Source organism: Strongylocentrotus purpuratus, unplaced genomic scaffold (assembly GCF_000002235.5).
Source record: "Strongylocentrotus purpuratus isolate Spur 01 unplaced genomic scaffold, Spur_5.0 spur5_scaffold_9, whole genome shotgun sequence".
Lineage (NCBI taxonomy): Eukaryota > Metazoa > Echinodermata > Echinoidea > Camarodonta > Strongylocentrotidae > Strongylocentrotus > Strongylocentrotus purpuratus.
In genome coordinates this window covers 9,030,045-9,047,294 of record NW_022145615.1, presented here as the reverse complement: position 1 = coordinate 9,047,294, position 17,250 = coordinate 9,030,045, and the positions used below count along the sequence as shown (strand labels likewise).

The 17,250-nt window shown below is 38.1% G+C and overlaps 1 protein-coding gene across 2 annotated transcripts in view; it reads left to right on the top strand.

Moving 5' to 3' along the window:
* The first annotated feature begins 390 nt into the window (after window positions 1-390).
* The window catches only part of LOC575268 (death-associated protein kinase 1), a 33,988-nt gene continuing 17,128 nt past the window's right edge, over window positions 391-17,250 (top strand). Inside the window, exons 1-3 of one of the 2 annotated variants that reach the window (XM_030976764.1) lie at window positions 391-627; window positions 7,612-7,749; window positions 16,323-16,421. In XM_030976764.1, coding sequence (XP_030832624.1) covers window positions 7,654-7,749; window positions 16,323-16,421 — 195 coding nt within the window. In that variant the 5' untranslated portion in view covers window positions 391-627; window positions 7,612-7,653. The remainder of the gene's footprint in view (window positions 628-7,611; window positions 7,750-16,322; window positions 16,422-17,250) is intronic. The other variant, XM_030976763.1, reaches the window with a different exon arrangement.

The following is a 17,250-nucleotide window of genomic DNA, read 5'->3' as shown; positions in this document are numbered from 1 at the left end:
CCATTACCCCCACCCTCTCCCCACCCTCTCCCCATTAACCCACCCCCTCGGCCCCCTCCCTAACCCACGCTCATTCCCCCTTCCTGTGTGACCAAGCAATGGGGAGACTGGAGGTGAGTTGCGGAGAGCGTTGACTGCCCATGCCCCGATTGTAATAACAAGAACCATCGCTGATCACGTTACTGCTCCGAGCGATTGCGAACACTTCACACTTGGCTTACGCCTTGGCTGGCGTGATGGAATCTAATAGGACGTGGTCTGGCTTCATGACTCGCCGTGCTCACCACACACTTTGACTTTGCTTGTTAGAGGTTCCTTTGTAATTACGGTGGATTAGAACCTAAGGAGAGGCAGGTCTTGTATGACTATATGGATACATGTACCTGCACTTATACACCCTTACATGATTGCTCTATTCAAACATGGAAAATACTGGTAGATCAAATTGGCAATGACTTGTGCTTAACTTTCTTCCTCGATACTGGTAGTTGACTCTTGGCTTTAAAAAACCTCTCTGGATTGGGCTTGAGGATTTAATATTTTAAGGAGACCTCACTTCAAGAACTACATGTAGTGTTTCACATTTTACTTTGGTGAATTCTTAGGATTAACACATGCAGTAAACATGTAAGTATGATATCATACATTTATGGTTCCGTTGCATGTTTTCCACTTGCCGGTATTTATCCAATTTTGATTATAATCTTGCTCTTCTCTTGATCTCATTTATGTAGTATATATTCTTTTGAAATATATCTGTTGGCCTACAGACTTTGTCATGGCAATGATAAGGGCATAAATGTTGATCATCAATGGCCTTTTCCCACCTTTTAGTGGCTGTTGACTAAGAATCTGTTGAAAATATTATTCGTGATTGATTTATGATCATAACATGCACTGTTCAATATACTTTGCATACTTTTATGGATCAGTTTGACAGATGACAATATACAACATATACAACTTCAAAAGGTTCATCATTTATGGCTGAAAGTTACTGTATGAAACTATGAAATACATTTACAATTTGAGGAAAGGAACAAAGCTGTTTGGTGTACACGTTCATGTACACTATATGAATATTTAAATGGATGGACATCCATGTTATGCAAATAAATGATCACTGATCACATGATATTTTGTTATATTTGTTTAAATCTTTTAAAATGATCACATGATATTAATCACATGATATTAATGACAGGAATTACACCATTTCCTTCTGCCCCCCCCCCTTCCCCTTCCTCTCTCCCAAACACCTCACCTCTTCCCTATCCCCCTCCCTTATCTAGAGAAAACTGGAGAGGAAAACTGGAGAGGAAAAGGGGAGGGGCACAAAAGGCCAAGTTTCCTTACCATCTGGAGCCATGCTTGTGCATCTAGTTCATTCAGTTCAGATTTAATATCACAAACAAATCCTACCAAAATCATATTTCATGCACGCCCTTTACAACCTTTTTGTTTTATGCAAAACGAATGAATATATCTGCCCTGTACAATTGAGTCTTCAAATTTCTTAATCATTTGAAATTAGATTCAAAATACTATATGCCATGTCGTATATTCTATTTTGTTGTTGATCTTTGCTTAAGAGTCGTGAAACATTTTTCGATAAGCCAATTAGCCATGAAAGGTTAACATCATGAAGGCTCAAGACAGTTCAAACACTATAAATTAAAGGAAATGGTGGCCGCTATAAATGTCAAACAAATTTTTCATTCTCAGTATGCATTGAGGCAGTGCATGTACTTTGTAGGACGGTGGAAATCGATTTGCAAAACGAAAACAAAATGAACATCGACTGCAGCGAACAAAACCCCATTGATTTTCTTTCTATCCGTCTTCATCAGTTTTTCGCCAGGGAAATGGACGAGAGTAATGCACGCTCAATTTACTGTTCTCATTATTCGCAAATGATCGGTGATCAAATTTGTGATTGATATCATTGTGCCTGGCTCTCTCTCTGGGGGTGGATGGCGTTTGTGCCGTGTTCACGCCAGGAAATTGAAAGCGTTCATGCTCGGCTGATCGAGTCCCGGTTAATTTGGGCCCGGTGGATGGCAAGCTGAAAATGTCAGACGGACGGAGCTGGCGTAGGTCGGCGAGAAGACAGGGAATGGGGGTAGTGAGGGTGAAGGCGAGGAAAGAGCGTTGGAGACATTTAGATCAGAGATGTTTATGAGGGAAGTCCAAAAGGATCGAGTGCATCCCATCAATATAGAGCACCCGATGACCTGACATTGGCTCTAGGCTTTATTTTGTCAGGGGGTAGAGAGTTAGGGTAGTAATTTGGTTTTATGTTAAGTTTAGGATAAGGATAGGCTGCTGTTGGTGGGTCTGCTCGCTATTTATAAGGACCCCTATTTATAAAAGACTGCTATTCATTTTGTCACACGTCATGGATAGCGGTCCTTATGAATAGTGGTCCTTATGAATGGCGGTCCTTATGAAAAGCAACGTAAATTGGCTATGGTTTGCTCGCTATTTATAAGAGCCGCTATTCATTTTGTTTATGCATTATGGATAGTGGTCCTTATGAAAATAATCCTTATGAATAGCGGTCCTTATGGATAGCGAGCTTGACCCGCTGTTGGCTCTCAAGTTAGGCTTATGGGTAAGGATAAGTATGTTAATTGATCAAGAATTCAGGAGATTGGCTTGTGTACAACAATCACCTGGGAGCAGTCGTATCATTTAATGTCTGATAATATATTCCTGAAAACTAGAGGGATGAAATGACGAAGCGGAAAATAAAGAACAGGCCTTTGTATTCATCGGATGAAAGCTAACTGTATTAGATTCAAAAAATTTTTATCCAAATGCTTGGCCCATTTAAAATTCAATTACGGTAGATAGAAGCTGTTTATTGTTTAAATAGTAATTAGTCTGTGACAATCAGTGCAGGCATCCAAATAATTATGTATGTTTAGTTCATATATTGAACTGCTGAGCTTCATATACCCTGAAATCTATTCTCCACTTTCCATTTGTTACCCACTAATGTAATGTGTAACACCCTGCATGTTAACTTGTTAAGATATGTACATTTGTGATCACCTTAGGAAAACAAGTGCTAATTACTTTAATGTTCTCAGCCCTCTGTTTGCAAATGTCAAGTGTTTACATTGTATGATGTATATGCGTCTTTGCCGGTTACAATACATCGTCGTCAATACATATTCCATGTCTTCAGATCCTGACATTTTGTAACCACACCTAAAAAGGGTTTTTCACTTGGAAAGAAAAGGTGCTTGACTGTGTTCTGTCAAAGATCTTTGTGAGATATTAAGTTACCAACGAGGAGTCGAGTTACCTTCATTCAGTCGTGGGTACGTGTCTTCTTTCATTTCAAATGTGGTGCAAGAGCAGCCTGCCTTTGCCTTAACTTGGGACTGTTGAATTAGGTTGAGTGTGACTTTATAGGTAGCTTAGCGAAATGTAGAGGCACGTAAAGACGTGTCAGAAATGCAAAATGCATAATAAGGACACGATATGTTCGTTCATTGAAATATCTTCTTAAAAAAAAAATGTATATCTAAATGAAAGTTTAGCTAACATTACGCCTCATTAAGATGGCATATTTGCATTTACCCGCTCCATATCTTAAAAACTTGGTTTTAACGCTGTGTAATAAAATTATAATTTTCAACAATTATGCAGCTTGAATTCCAGACGCATATTCTTTGTGCCACCATTATACATGTAAAGCAGTTGGGAATGAGGGTGAGGAAAACAAATATATAAATCTAAGAACCAATCTAAAGACCCAATAGCATGTTATTCATTAATGATGTGTGCTGAAATATAAAGAAAGAAGTGTAGTACACTTATGTCATTTGATTTTGCGAATAATTGTTTTCTTTCTTTTGAGATAGTTACAACATTAGGTGTGAATGAGGCTGCATGTGATGTTGAAACTAAAATTCAATATGGTTTAAACATGGCTTGTATGTTGAGGCATCGACACAGGTGACAGAATTATTCCAAGATAGGAAAATAATTCAAGTGTAAGGAATGTACACATGCTCTTTCCCTCCCTCCCACAATTAATGATATTACAATTATGTATCCATGCATGCATTAAATGCATTTATGCGATGTAAGGGCTGTCGGAATTCAAAGGAACTTCATTTTCTTTTCTCTCTTTACAATTTCATCCACTTATAAATAATACTGTTTTTCTGTCAAGAGCATCTCTATCTATGTACATGTGTGCATATAATACTTATATATTGATAACATGATAGCAGCGAAATAAAATAATAAATACAGGAGAGTGCGGGGTGCGATTTTGCTCTTGTAAACAGTTAATTAACTGAAATAAGAACTCTGGTATTAACCTAACACTAAAATACCTTGAGAAAATCACACTTTATATCCACACACCAACTAAAGTGGGGTAATGATATTATAATTGCAGGGCCCTCGGGGAGACCAGTATTAATTCTAATAAGGCTCTATACCCTGGGCAAACTAGACATATTTGTATTATTTTATTATCAACAAATCCTGAAAGAGCTCCTGTCAACAGAAAAGTATTGTGTGTACTGCGTTGAAGTCCCTTGCACAATGATACACAGGTATGCTGTAATTATATTACAGTAAGTTGAATATACCACTGAGACTTTTAGTGAATTTTATATCTCTGTCTATGAAAGAACCTCCTCTAATGCTGTAATATTTGATTAAATAAAAAGATGATGGATTCTTGCGCATTAAGTGCTCATGCATCATATGCCATTATAGAACACTTAGAGATGCGTTTCGCAGTTGTGCTGGAAAGTAATTCATGTCTTGATGATACAGGAGCTGTCAGTCACTTTGAAGGTATATTCTGTCTCTTTACTTACTGCATCTCTTTGTCTGTGTCTTTTCTTATTTCTAAGGTTATCATGCTCTCTCTCATGCTCTCTCTCTCTCTCTCTCTCTCTCTCTCTCTCTCTATCTCTCTCTCTCTCTCTCATGCTCTCTCTCTCTCTCTCTCTCTCTTGTGCTCTCTCTCTCTCTTTCTCTTTCTGTTTTTATATCTGTCTTTGCCACAGAAACTCTCTTTCTCTCTCTCTCTCTCTCTCTCTCTCTCTCTCTCTCATGCTCTCTCTCTCTCTCTCTTGTGCTCTCTCTCTCTCTCTTTCTCTTTCTGTTTTTATATCTCTCTTTGCCTCAGAAACTCTCTTTCTCTCTCTATCTCGCTCCATCCACCCTCCATTTTGTTCTCATGCTCTCTTTTGTTAAGTGTCTTTGTCTCCTTTGCTCTGCCTTCACTTTCTTTATATCCCCATCTCACTAGTCACTACCTGTAAAATTTGCTCTCCTTTCTCTCACTTTTTCCTCTCTTTTTTCCTCTCCCATTATTTCCTCTCTGTACCTTTCTGGCACTATAGTTATTTTCTCTCACCCATTTCTCCCTCCTTCTATGGACACGTATTGTACACTGCACATCCCATTTCAATTTCTTTTTCTTTTTGATGTGCACCAGCCAAGTCTGTCTGTCTGTCTTGCACCTAGTTCTATACCAAAATAGTATTTAAAGATGAGTAGATTGCGGATTTTAATAATTTGTCTTCTATCTCTGGAGAAGGCTTTGTAATTGATTTTGCCTGTGGTACGTGTATTCACGCTCTTCTTTTAATCATTTCCTGAAGACCTTTTTTTTTCTTCCATGTACCCTTGTATTTTCTTCGCCTTCAATCCTGTCATTTGTGAGCGTTAATAGGAGATGAGATAATTTGCCCATGCTGGGTGCTTGTGCATGAGTAAGGATAGGGTAAGATGTGTTACTACCCCATTACCATGACAACCAGGAGACAATGACATTCATAGAAGGGAGCTTTGCATTTTGAGGAGATGTACATGCATGTAGTGCTCTTCCGCAACAAACATTTATCAGATCGTTGTGTGTTGATTGATATCAGAATATACTTGGTGTGATCCGATAGTAGCAAGATCTTAAAGGGGCATGTTCCCCGTATTCCAGAGGGCATTCAAAATACGTACCCACTGGCGGACGGTGCTAGCTGCCTATTGACACCAACAGAATACGGCCCTTACGCAGATGGCATGTTCCGAATGCCCGCACAATGCCGATAATCGCATACATGTGCCGAAGTCATACCAATCACAGTTCGGCTCTAAGATTCGGCTGCTGTTTCCACCCACTTTCGTGACGTCACTATCGGCAGCGATCAGCTGGCTTGGCGAAGGCAGGCCAGGCCGCACGTACTTTGATTGACAGCTGTATGCAAATAAGAAGTCGATCTTCGGAACCAAGATGGCGATGGCTAGAGCAGCGATAACTACACTGGCGGGAACGTGCCCCTTTAATAATGATTTGAATGATACATGTTATGATGTAGGATTGTTTGTCTGGAGGGAATATAAGTTATCTCTATCAGTTTATCTTTTCGAAGCCAGAAGGGCATTGACTCTGTGTAAAATGATATGAGTTAACACCCGTCTGTCTTCAATTGGACAAAGTTTTGGACTCCTAAAGAGTAGTGAAATATCTAACATGGTCACAAAGACTTTCAAGAAATCAATTTGGTTGCAACTCCAATACCTTATTTTATTGCATACAGATATCTAATTTTGATTGAAAACTTTTAATATATCAATAATATATTTTCACATTTCAAAATGCTATACAAATTGCCTTTGGTTATTTCTTTTAAGTCTTTGTAAATATGTTGTATAGACCTGTAATTAAGCTTTAATGGTGAAGAGGGGAAAGAGGAAAAAAGAGAAAGAGGAAAAAAAGGTACCTGGGAGGAGGGAGGGAGGAGGGGAAAGAGGAGTATATCGTCACCAGATCTAGAGCTAGAAAGGCGTTTACTCATACTCTTTCTACACCACTTAACGTCCCTCTGGCTCTGAACAGACTTAAATCATTCTTCAAGGATTTTGAGTCAATTATGACATCACCTGCCCAATTTCCGGTCTCCCGTGAGAGCACATGGCCAACTGTCAACTCCAAATCCATGTCTCAGAGAATATTTAGCCTTAACAATGGGGCTTTTTTCTTTAAAGGGGAAAATGTATTTTAAAAATCACATCCAAACAGGTGTTCTGTTGCTTTAAGCCATTATACATTGCAGACGTATATTGCAAAATAGATATTGAGCTGAGATATATGAAAAATGTGTGTCATATGAAAAATAGATTTTATTCAAGAGGTTAATATTTATAGAGAGAAAGAGAGCAGGTGAGTAAATGAGTACACCAACATGCTAAAGGTAGATAGAAAGAGAGAGAGAGAAAGAGAGGTAAAAGGAAGAAAAAGATATACCGGTATATATATATATAGAGATAGTGGAAGAGAGAAGAGAGGGAAACGGAGAGAGGTGGATAGAAAGAGAGAGAGAGGGGGGGGGGGGGGGGGATCAAAACATGCTTTTTACCATTTAACTTTGTTACACTATAAGTTCATTTTTCTACATTGATAAAGCCATTGAAAAAAACAGTAGTTGTATAAATGTTAAAGAAATTACAGATATTATTATTATCATCATTATCATTATCCATATAATTACTGTTTTATTGTTGTCAGAAGAAGTAGTATTGCTAATGTGAATAATTAATTATATTTCTTTTTTTCTTTTTCTTCTCCCGTTACAGAGTTGTGATGTGATAGAGGACGAGCATGAATCGTTTGTATTAATGGCAGTCTTCCATGCCGTCGAGGAGGGTAACCTCCACGGGATCAAAGAACTGGTTGAAAACCTCACCTCCTACGACCCGGACCAAAAGAACAAAGTAAGTCAATTAATTACCCCCTCCCCCTCCCCCCCCCCCCCCCCCCCCCCCCTCCCCTCACTCTCAAAAGGGAAGTCCACTCTGATATTGAGTAAAGTATTAATAGAAGCGGAAACAAAAGTTCAAGAAAAAACAGATTGGGGGAAGTTTGAGCAAAATCTGATTAAAATTAAGAAGTTATGAATTGTTTGAATTTCAATTGATCAAACACAAATAACCAATACTTCTAATCAGATTCTATCAAGCTTTCATGAATATTTGTCTATATCTTTTTCTGCTTTTCTTAAAATCAAATGATTTCAGGGTTGACTTCAACTTCAAACCTCCCGATGATTTCTGCGATATCCTCTTTATTCCTGTAACGTTGGGTTTTATCCATAGATATTCATGGCCCTTGGTATAGATAAAACAGATCACTTTAAAATCTTGAATGTTAAATCACCATTGGAAGCATTGGGGAGTGACTACTTCTTCAAAATGGCAGATTTACCCTTCCAAGTAGCATTTGAAAAGTTATAGTATACCATTTTCAAGTACCAAGCACTTTAAATATATTAATGTTAGTACAACAAAATGCAAACATTTCTAGAACAACTTCTGCTTGGACACAAAATTATTCCATTACATGTAGTGTGATGTTACAGGCATTCGGATTTGAAGGAAAATTCTGTGATGAATTTCCAAATTACTTGAAAACAGTCCTTAGCGGATGTGGATGATGCATGAATTTTTCATGAGATGGGAAAGGAGAGAGGGGGGGGGGGGGGGTCTAAATCTTGTAAATATCACTGAGTCACCTCCTTGAAAACTTCGACTTCTTCTTTTCATGATTACATTCGTAGACCCTCAAGACACTACATGTGGTCAGCCTTTACTCGACTCTCCTCGTTTAATATTCATTATGCGCATTATTAAACATGACTGTTTTTTTTAAAGAATGTTCCAAAATTCAAGAGGCACTTTAGGACACTGCATCATGGTTTAGCCTTTCCTTCATCTCTCTCTGTGTGTTTGATATTCATTATGCGCATAATAACATTGACTAGATTTTTGTGTTTCTCAAGTGCGCTTTCTTTGCAGTGATGTTATACATTTTGTTTTTGTTGTAGTTGTTTTCTCATGGGAGATCCTATTTTTGTTAATGTTTTTTTTTTTTTACTGTACATGTCCAGAGCTCATTCCTTCATCACATGAGCAATCCTATATATTTTCATGGCTTTTTTTTCCAAGTATGAATTGAATTGAGAAATTATAGAACATCATGTAAAACACCCAATCCTCATTATCCCTTTATCTCCATCTACCCTTAGAGAATAATCATTATGCACATAATTATTTTGTTTTGATGGGAGCGTGTCTAGAATAACATGAATTATGCTTGTTCAAGTTGCACTAAGAAATATGGACAATCTAATTCCTAAGAAAGGGCAACAAACTTTCTTGCTGCTCGTGTAATGTACCTTTTTTTTCTTCAACTTCCTGAAATGAGAAATGAGAAATTTACATCAACTAGATGAATGCCAATGGAATGTACTTTGATTGACAGTCATTTACAACATTTGAAAGGGCTAGCTTGAAATCTACATCATGCCTGAGATTCATTGTGTGTAAATTTATCATAATTGAAGTACATTTCAAGAAAGTTATGTTGAAATTTACCATGAGTGACATGTAGCTATATATTTAGGGACATGTATTGCATGCTGCACTTTTCACTTTCATCATTTCCTTCTGATTAAAATTACTTCATATCCAGCTTTAAAATGAATCATCTGTTTCATTGCACGAATGTAAGAAAATAACATTTGTTGAGTGACATCACAAGTTTTGCTCTTGAAAATATATTCCTCTTGAATTTTAAATATTTAAAACCTGAAACTGTAACCAGCCAACACATTTTACGCTTATGTAAAGTGCTAGAATTGATTATTATAATCAAATATAGGTCGGTGTAAAGCCTATTATTGCTGTGTGCCCCAGGGGAAAAGTTGTTTTTTGGATGGAGGGACCCATTTCCTTTGGAAGCTGTATCTCAAAGCATTAGACTGATGTCTGTCAATTAAATGTGGTAATGCGTTTGAAAGAACTCATTACCAGAAGTTGTTTGAATCACTTTATTGTTGAAACTTGCACAACAAAGGAAAAGATACAATAGCCCAGGACATTTCCATTTTACTGGAAAATGCAGGGCATTAAAAGTACATATATTGTTATATAACAAAACAAAGAAATTAACTGATTGTACAACATAGTGAGGACTGAGGAGTTATGGATATTCCTAGCTATAGATGGAATAAGAGGAGCTAAACATTAACAATTCATTCAATATATTGACTTAATAAATAGGAAGCATATAATGAGTATTATAAGAGTGTCATTTGAGTTAATATTTTATACAAAGACAATTCTTTCAGTGCCATCAATTACAGTTACATCTCAAAGCATGTTAAATGTTGTGAGCTAGCACGTTTGCCTGATTCTTATATTTCAGAAATAAAAAGCCATGCAACATTAAAATGCATAAGGATTAGTGCAAGTGAGTTCCTACATTCCCAAAGCATTTTATGTTCTTGTTTACTGCATATCACATTACTATGCAGCTGATATATCATGCACTTTCAAAGAGTATTGAAAATCAATATCCAGTCCTTCGCTCAGGCAACCATTATCAGCACACAGCGCATTTCAAGAATTAAAAAAAAATGAAGATGATGTGCTGAATACAGCATTTTGAAAGCAGTCCAATTTTAGAAGTATGGGGTAGCCTACGTTTTTCTTGGCTATAGAATCACAATTGAGTAAGACCCTGGCTATTGAATTGTGCCCCCTAGTCCTTGTGTACATGTATGCCTGGCATTGCTATGGATAATGAAATTAGACACTTGTTAACACAAGTTGCATGGTAATGTCGGGAGTGAATCAGCGATGGGGCACAGGCGAGAACAGCTAGCACTCAGGAAGATGAGTAAGGCTCTGCACTGTGACTGGGAAGTGAACCTGGAAAAACAGACCCTCAGCTGACATAGAGCTGGGAAGGAGGGGGGGGGGGGGCGGGGGAGGGTGAGGGGTAGGGGTAGGGGTAGAGGGATGGAGTGAATGGTATGTAGAGGGGGTGGGGTGGGTAGAAAGTGAAGGGGAAGTGAAGAGAAGGAGAGGGTGTTTTAGAAATGGGGAATGGAAGGGAGAAAAGGGGGTGATTGTATGGTTTATTGAAATACTGAACCTTGTAGCCCATAGGCTGAATGACATTCAGTGAAGGAACAAGGGAGGGAGAGGCAGGAAGAGGGTGGAAGGAGGGGGTGAAAGGACGGGAAGAGATAAGGGATTAAGGAGGGGTAACCTCGCTATTCATAAGGACCGCTATTCGTAATGACTGCTATTCATAGGGACTGCTCTTCATAATCGAAGAAGAGGGTCGCTATTCATAATACAAGAAGAGGGTCGCTATTCATGTTACAAGAAGAGGGTTGCTATTCATAATACAAGAAGAGGGTCGCTATTCATAATAGAAGAAGAGGGTCACTCTTCATAATACAAGAAGAGGATCGCTATTCATAATACAAGAAGAGGGTCGCTATTCTTAATACGAGAAGAGGGTCGCCATTCATAATATGAGAAAAGGGTCGCTATTCATAATAGGAGAAGAGGGTTGCTATTCATAATAGGATAAGAGGGTCGCTATTCATAATACAAGAAGAGGGTCGCTATTCTTAATACGAGAAGAGGGTCGCCATTCATAATATGAGAAAAGGGTCGCTATTCATAATAGGAGAAGAGGGTTGCTATTCATAATAGGATAAGAGGGTCGCTATCTATAATACAGGAGAGGGTCGCTATTCATAAAACAAAATGAGGTTCGCTATTCATAATACAAGAAGAGGGTCGCTATTCATAATACAAGAAGAGGGTCGCTATTCATAATACGAGAAGAGGGTCGCCATTCATAATATGAGAAGAGGGTCACTATTCATAAAACAAAACGGAGGTCGCTATTCATCAAACAGAATGAAGGTCGCTATTCATAATATGGAATGAGGATAATGCTATTCATGAAAATTAAATAATAAACAAATGCTAATAACAAAGGGAAATATTGGATGGGGGGCACCCCCATGGCTGTCGCAACTCACTCTCATTTTCTTTCTCTCTCTCTCCCTCTCTCTGTCTGTCTCTCTCTCTCTCTTTTTCACCCTCTCTCTTTTTCTCCCTCCCCTTTGTCCTTTTTACTCTCCATGATCTCTCTCCTTGCTTTTTTTTTTTGGGGGGGGGGGGGGAGGTTTAATACATTTATTCCCCATATGCTCTTAAAGTTGACATTTTGATCAAGTGTGCTTGGCTTCGAGTGAAAATTTATCATCTTCCTCAAACCTGAAAGTGAGGAGAGTTCACGACTTTTGGGGTCCAACTGGAATTCAATTTATGGGTATCCCATTCCCACAGCCGCATTCAACTTCAAAGAGTTCATTTTGTCACAGAAGATTTGTATCGTAAGCGCCGGATATCTTTTTCTTTCAGGAGTCTTGAAAGTGAGATATGGTGAAAGGTGAAAGCTTTGTCCCAAGAGAGTCACAGGTTTTCCTTTAATGTCATGTCCACTCAGTCATGAAGAAGATGCTGCTATGAAGTACATGTTTCTACTTTCTACAACACTGATGGAGAGAAATTGAAACGCTTCAGTATATACTGTGAACATTTCTTTGAACACGGTGTTCTCACACTGTTTTCATGTTTTGGGACTCTTTGAAAACTGTAGCCAAAGAAAACATTACTGTTATAGATGGTACAACTTAATCATAGCGAGGATTTAGTCGAATAATATTGGGTTCTTGTATAGCACTCATGAGCTTGACACTCCTGGTGCTCCCGAGTATGTTTCACAATGTGAGACGTACAGAGACTTACACATACAATGTACAATGTCTTCACTTAACAAAGTATATGCACTGCTTAACATAGTTTTAATTGGAATTGAAGGAAAAGAAGAAGAATAAAAAAAGACTAAAACAAAACATTAAACCCCCCCCCCCAAAAAAGAGGTGATTTTGATGCACTATTTTCCATGTAATAAGCAGGTGCTATTTATGAGCATTTTTTCCAATATTGTTAAATGAAAGAGAGAGGACATGATATAATCATGATAGAGCTAGGGTAAAAATGATGGAGCACCAGGGATGCCAAGTCTGACAGACGTGAGTGCTATACAAGGACCCTCTATCATTATTATTGTATGAACATTATGAGCAACAAGCTGGCTGAGATGGAATAATCAAACATCGATGACAGGGAAACCTGTCTGAATTGTGTCCTCTCTGCTTTTACCATGATGAGGTTTTACTTTAAAGGCCCACTGCACTACTTGTAGCTACTAATTGCGCCCTCTATATAACAAACAATGCCTAATCGGTGACCATTGGTCCACCATGATGCTCTTTTACTTATGTTAACTGAGAGCTGAGTTGATGAGATAACCACCTGTCCAGTGACCTTGCAGGGCGGTCTAATCCTCCTGTAAACTATGGCAGATAAGCTTCAAAGAGAAGTTGAGCACTGTGAGAGAAAGTGTCTAAAAGGTTATTTAGAAAGTTGCTTATGTAGAATAATTGTGTAATGTAAGGTTTTGGAATCACTTGCTAAATTTGCATTTCACACAAAAAATGATATATTGGACATCACATTTGTAGCATGAACTTCTAAACAAACTTCTCTAATATTTCTTGACATATTTTAAGTATGAGGGTGTTTGTAGAGTGTTTTTTCTAGGGACATTTCTGTTATGACGTTAACCGCAAAACAGGAAAAAAGAAAACAAATGAGAAAACTCAATTATTTCCAACTTTGCCAGAATTCAGTCTCCTCTTTAAGCCCCGCTGCACTACTTATAGCTACTTGCGCCGGCCTCTATATAGCAAAAAATAATCGGTGACCTTGCATTGGTCCCCCATGATCCCCTGTTTCTTATGTTAATTGAGAGCTGATTTAATGAGATAACCATCTGTCAGTGACCTTGCAGGGAGGTGTAATCCCTCCTGACCAAACTAGTGCAGTGGGGCTTTAAGCTTCTAGAGACCTTGCTTTAGCTATGATCTATCCATTCTGATTAGGTGAACATTGATTACCTGAGTGGATTACATGTATCAAGTTAAGTGGCTGGAAGAGAAAATTGAAATTGATATTGAATCTCCTTTGTGTATGATGGCTTATATCACCATACTGCAGTTATTGCAACTATTGAAGGAAGGGGCCCCAGGTATTACTAGGGTGTGTTTGGTGTGTGGTGTAAGGGGGTGGGGGGAGGCATATCTCAATTCTCAATCAATATGGCAATTAAAAAGGCCACTGATTGGGATACAGGTGTTTTTCCCCTTTTTCCCCATCCTTTTCCGTCCCCCATTCTTTTCTTTTTTTCTGTTGTGTGTATCTCTTTTCCCCTTTTTGGGGTATTTTAACAAAGTGCACTTTAAATGTATCTCAATTGTCATGGGAAAAAAAAAGCTTTTTAAGGCTGTTCACAGAAACACACATTTTGTGCAGAGTTCATGGTACATATATATATATACACATATTGTATAAGCTAGGACACGTAAGGACATCTGGTGTGTTTTGCATGTTTCTTTTTAAGGTGGACTTATTTTCTTCTTTTAATAAGATATCAAATTATTCAGTGGCAAAATGTTTGATAAAGATCTGGTTTATAATTATGTGGAAAAGTAGATCAAGCATTACGTTGAGGATACATAGTATGTGGGTTCTCATGAATTGCAAATGCATGCCAGAAGCAATTCATTAATCTGATCAAATCCCAGGGGATGAAATAAAAGTAAACAGTAAATTGAATATATTTTTTGTGGGCCTAGAATATGAATAATTAGGGTAAAACCTCTACGTTTTTTTTTTGTTGTTGACAATTTCTTCTCTTGTATTTTATCTGATTTTGGGAGGAATATTCTGTGGCTGTTATCTCAGGCAGTTGATCTTATCAACAATGTATCTTTCCCCCGCTTTGTTAAGATTTTGTTATGGTATTGTCTGGGAATGGATCACATATTTTCTAAGGAGAGACAGAAATAGTATTATTCGAATATCAATTATATACTGCAAAACAATTGATTAATGTAAACAAAAATAGTTTTTGTAATGCTTAAACTCACTGATATGCCAGGGAGTAACTGAAAGTGAAGATCAAAGTCCTTGTTTTTGTCGGTCTGATATGATTAAATTATTGATCTAAATAATTATTGTATAGAGTGTTGTGTGGGAAATTTATTCACCTTTTATCAGGATAATGTCTCCAATATAATTAATGACGCTCTATTCTCAAATGTTGCTTACATTTGAATTTCACAGCTATGTCTTTAATCAGACAGAATAGAATTGATCGTACATGGAGATATTTAATTAGGGCTTTCATTTTTTCAATTTTGCTCTATACGATAATAATGGCTATTCCCCTTTTTTTTTTATATGCTTTCCCAGTCTGTCTTCCTATCCTTGTTTTGTTCATCTCTTTCTTCCTCTCTCTCTCTCTCTCTCTCTCTCTCTCTCCCTCTCTCTCCCTCTCTCTCCCTCTCTCTCCCTCCCTCTCTCTCTCCATATAGCTATCTCACTTTCTTACTATATCTCTGTCTTTTATCTTGCCTACTTTGTCTGTTATGTTTACCTCTGTCCTTTGCCAGCCTATATCAATCTCTCCCTTGATGTCTGTTTTGTACATCTCTGTCAACATCTAGGTCTCTGTGGCGTTGCAATTTCAACCTTTTTTGTCTGTCAGTTGTGTCTTATTAACCTGTTGACTACTGAATTCTCCCATTCACATAGGCTTAATACAGGAGCCACCCGGTTCGAGTAGGCAGTGGGTTAACTTAAAGATGAAGTTGAGTTCTGGTCATGCGATTGCATTGTGAAAGAAACGGTGTGGAATCGACCAGAAAAGGTTGATCATCTAGCATATAAGTATTCGTGTGTATTGCAAGGCTCTGGAATCATCACAATGATAAGAAATTTGACCAAGTCTTGGTAAAGTTACGAGCACTGTACACAGAAGGATGGGACTACACGAACACGTGGCGTAAAAATCTGTCCCGATATCTACGATGTTACATGCCATATTTTTGCCATGCTTTAGGGAACATGTTTTATCTGATTTTCTTCTACCTTTGCATAATAAAAATGATAACGCTCACAAGTTATTTTTCACATCTTCCCAGAACTTAACCTTCTCTTAAAGGATGGAGAAATCGGATCTTCATTATGCAGCAGGCTACAAACACTTTAACATCATCAAATATCTCTGTCTTCATTGATAAAACTTTTCAAAATTCTTTTTTGTCCATCATTTCATTTATGTCTGCAACATGGAGAAATAGCTAACACTCCATCCCGCAGCTGTAGGCTAAAGTCCTGTAGAGATCACTTATTACAATCAAACCTGCTTTAGTGACCACCTGTCTACAACAAGCACATTTTTTGTTTCCCTTGGGCGGTCGTAGACATGTTTGACTGCATATCATTATGTCCCTATCTTCATTAAACAATCTAATGATCTTCTTGTCTATCCGTTTGTTTATTGTCTGCAGCATGGAGAAACCGCACTCCACCTTGCAGCAGGCTACGGTCATGTTGACATCCTCGAGTACCTCCAAGCCAAAGGAGCAAGCATTGATGTGGCCGATAAGGTAAGATACAATACCACTACTTTTATATAATAGTGGGTTCTTGTGTAGCGCTCATGTCTGTCAGACTTGACACTCCTGGCGCTCCCAATTATTACCCTGGCTTTAGCTCGGCTGCCATTACGGCACTCTAGCATTTTCAAGGAATTATTTCCTGCCAGGTACCCATCTACATCACCTGGGTTGAGTGTGGCAAATGTAGATCAATGTCTTGCCAAAGGAGATTAGTGCCGCGGGGGGACTCGAACCGCGGACCTTGTGATCTTCTGTAGGTCTCATTCACACGTGGCAGGTTAAACTATACTTCAACAACAAAAAGGCTGCAGCAAAATAGACTTTATTTGTAAATTAATGTAGAAACTAAAGATGAAAAGTAATTGAATGCAACAAAGGACCCCTAAAGGTCATCTATCTCGTGTTGTCAGATACAGAATATGAAGAGCATATAGGCCACAGCCATTTACTTTACTGATCTGGTATTTTGGGGTAGTTTACTGTTTGCTGTGTGAATAGGGCTAATTTGCCCTGGCTGGCTGTTATAGGCACATTCACACCTGACCCGACTAATCATTTCAAATTACCAGGGGAAAATTACCTGATTTAAAAAAGGCCAGGTATAGCTTGAAGGTGTGAAGAGAAGCTATCAGATGCTGTAGATTAAATCCAAAGAATATTAAAAGTAATTTCTTTCTATAATGTTCTATATTTTCTTCAAATCGTCCCTATTTTCATGAAGTGACGATAGTGAATAAAAATCGCATTCACTTTGCGTTACGATTTTCCTCACTACCGTCACTTCGTGAAAATAGGGACGAAATGTTCTGTCAAGAAT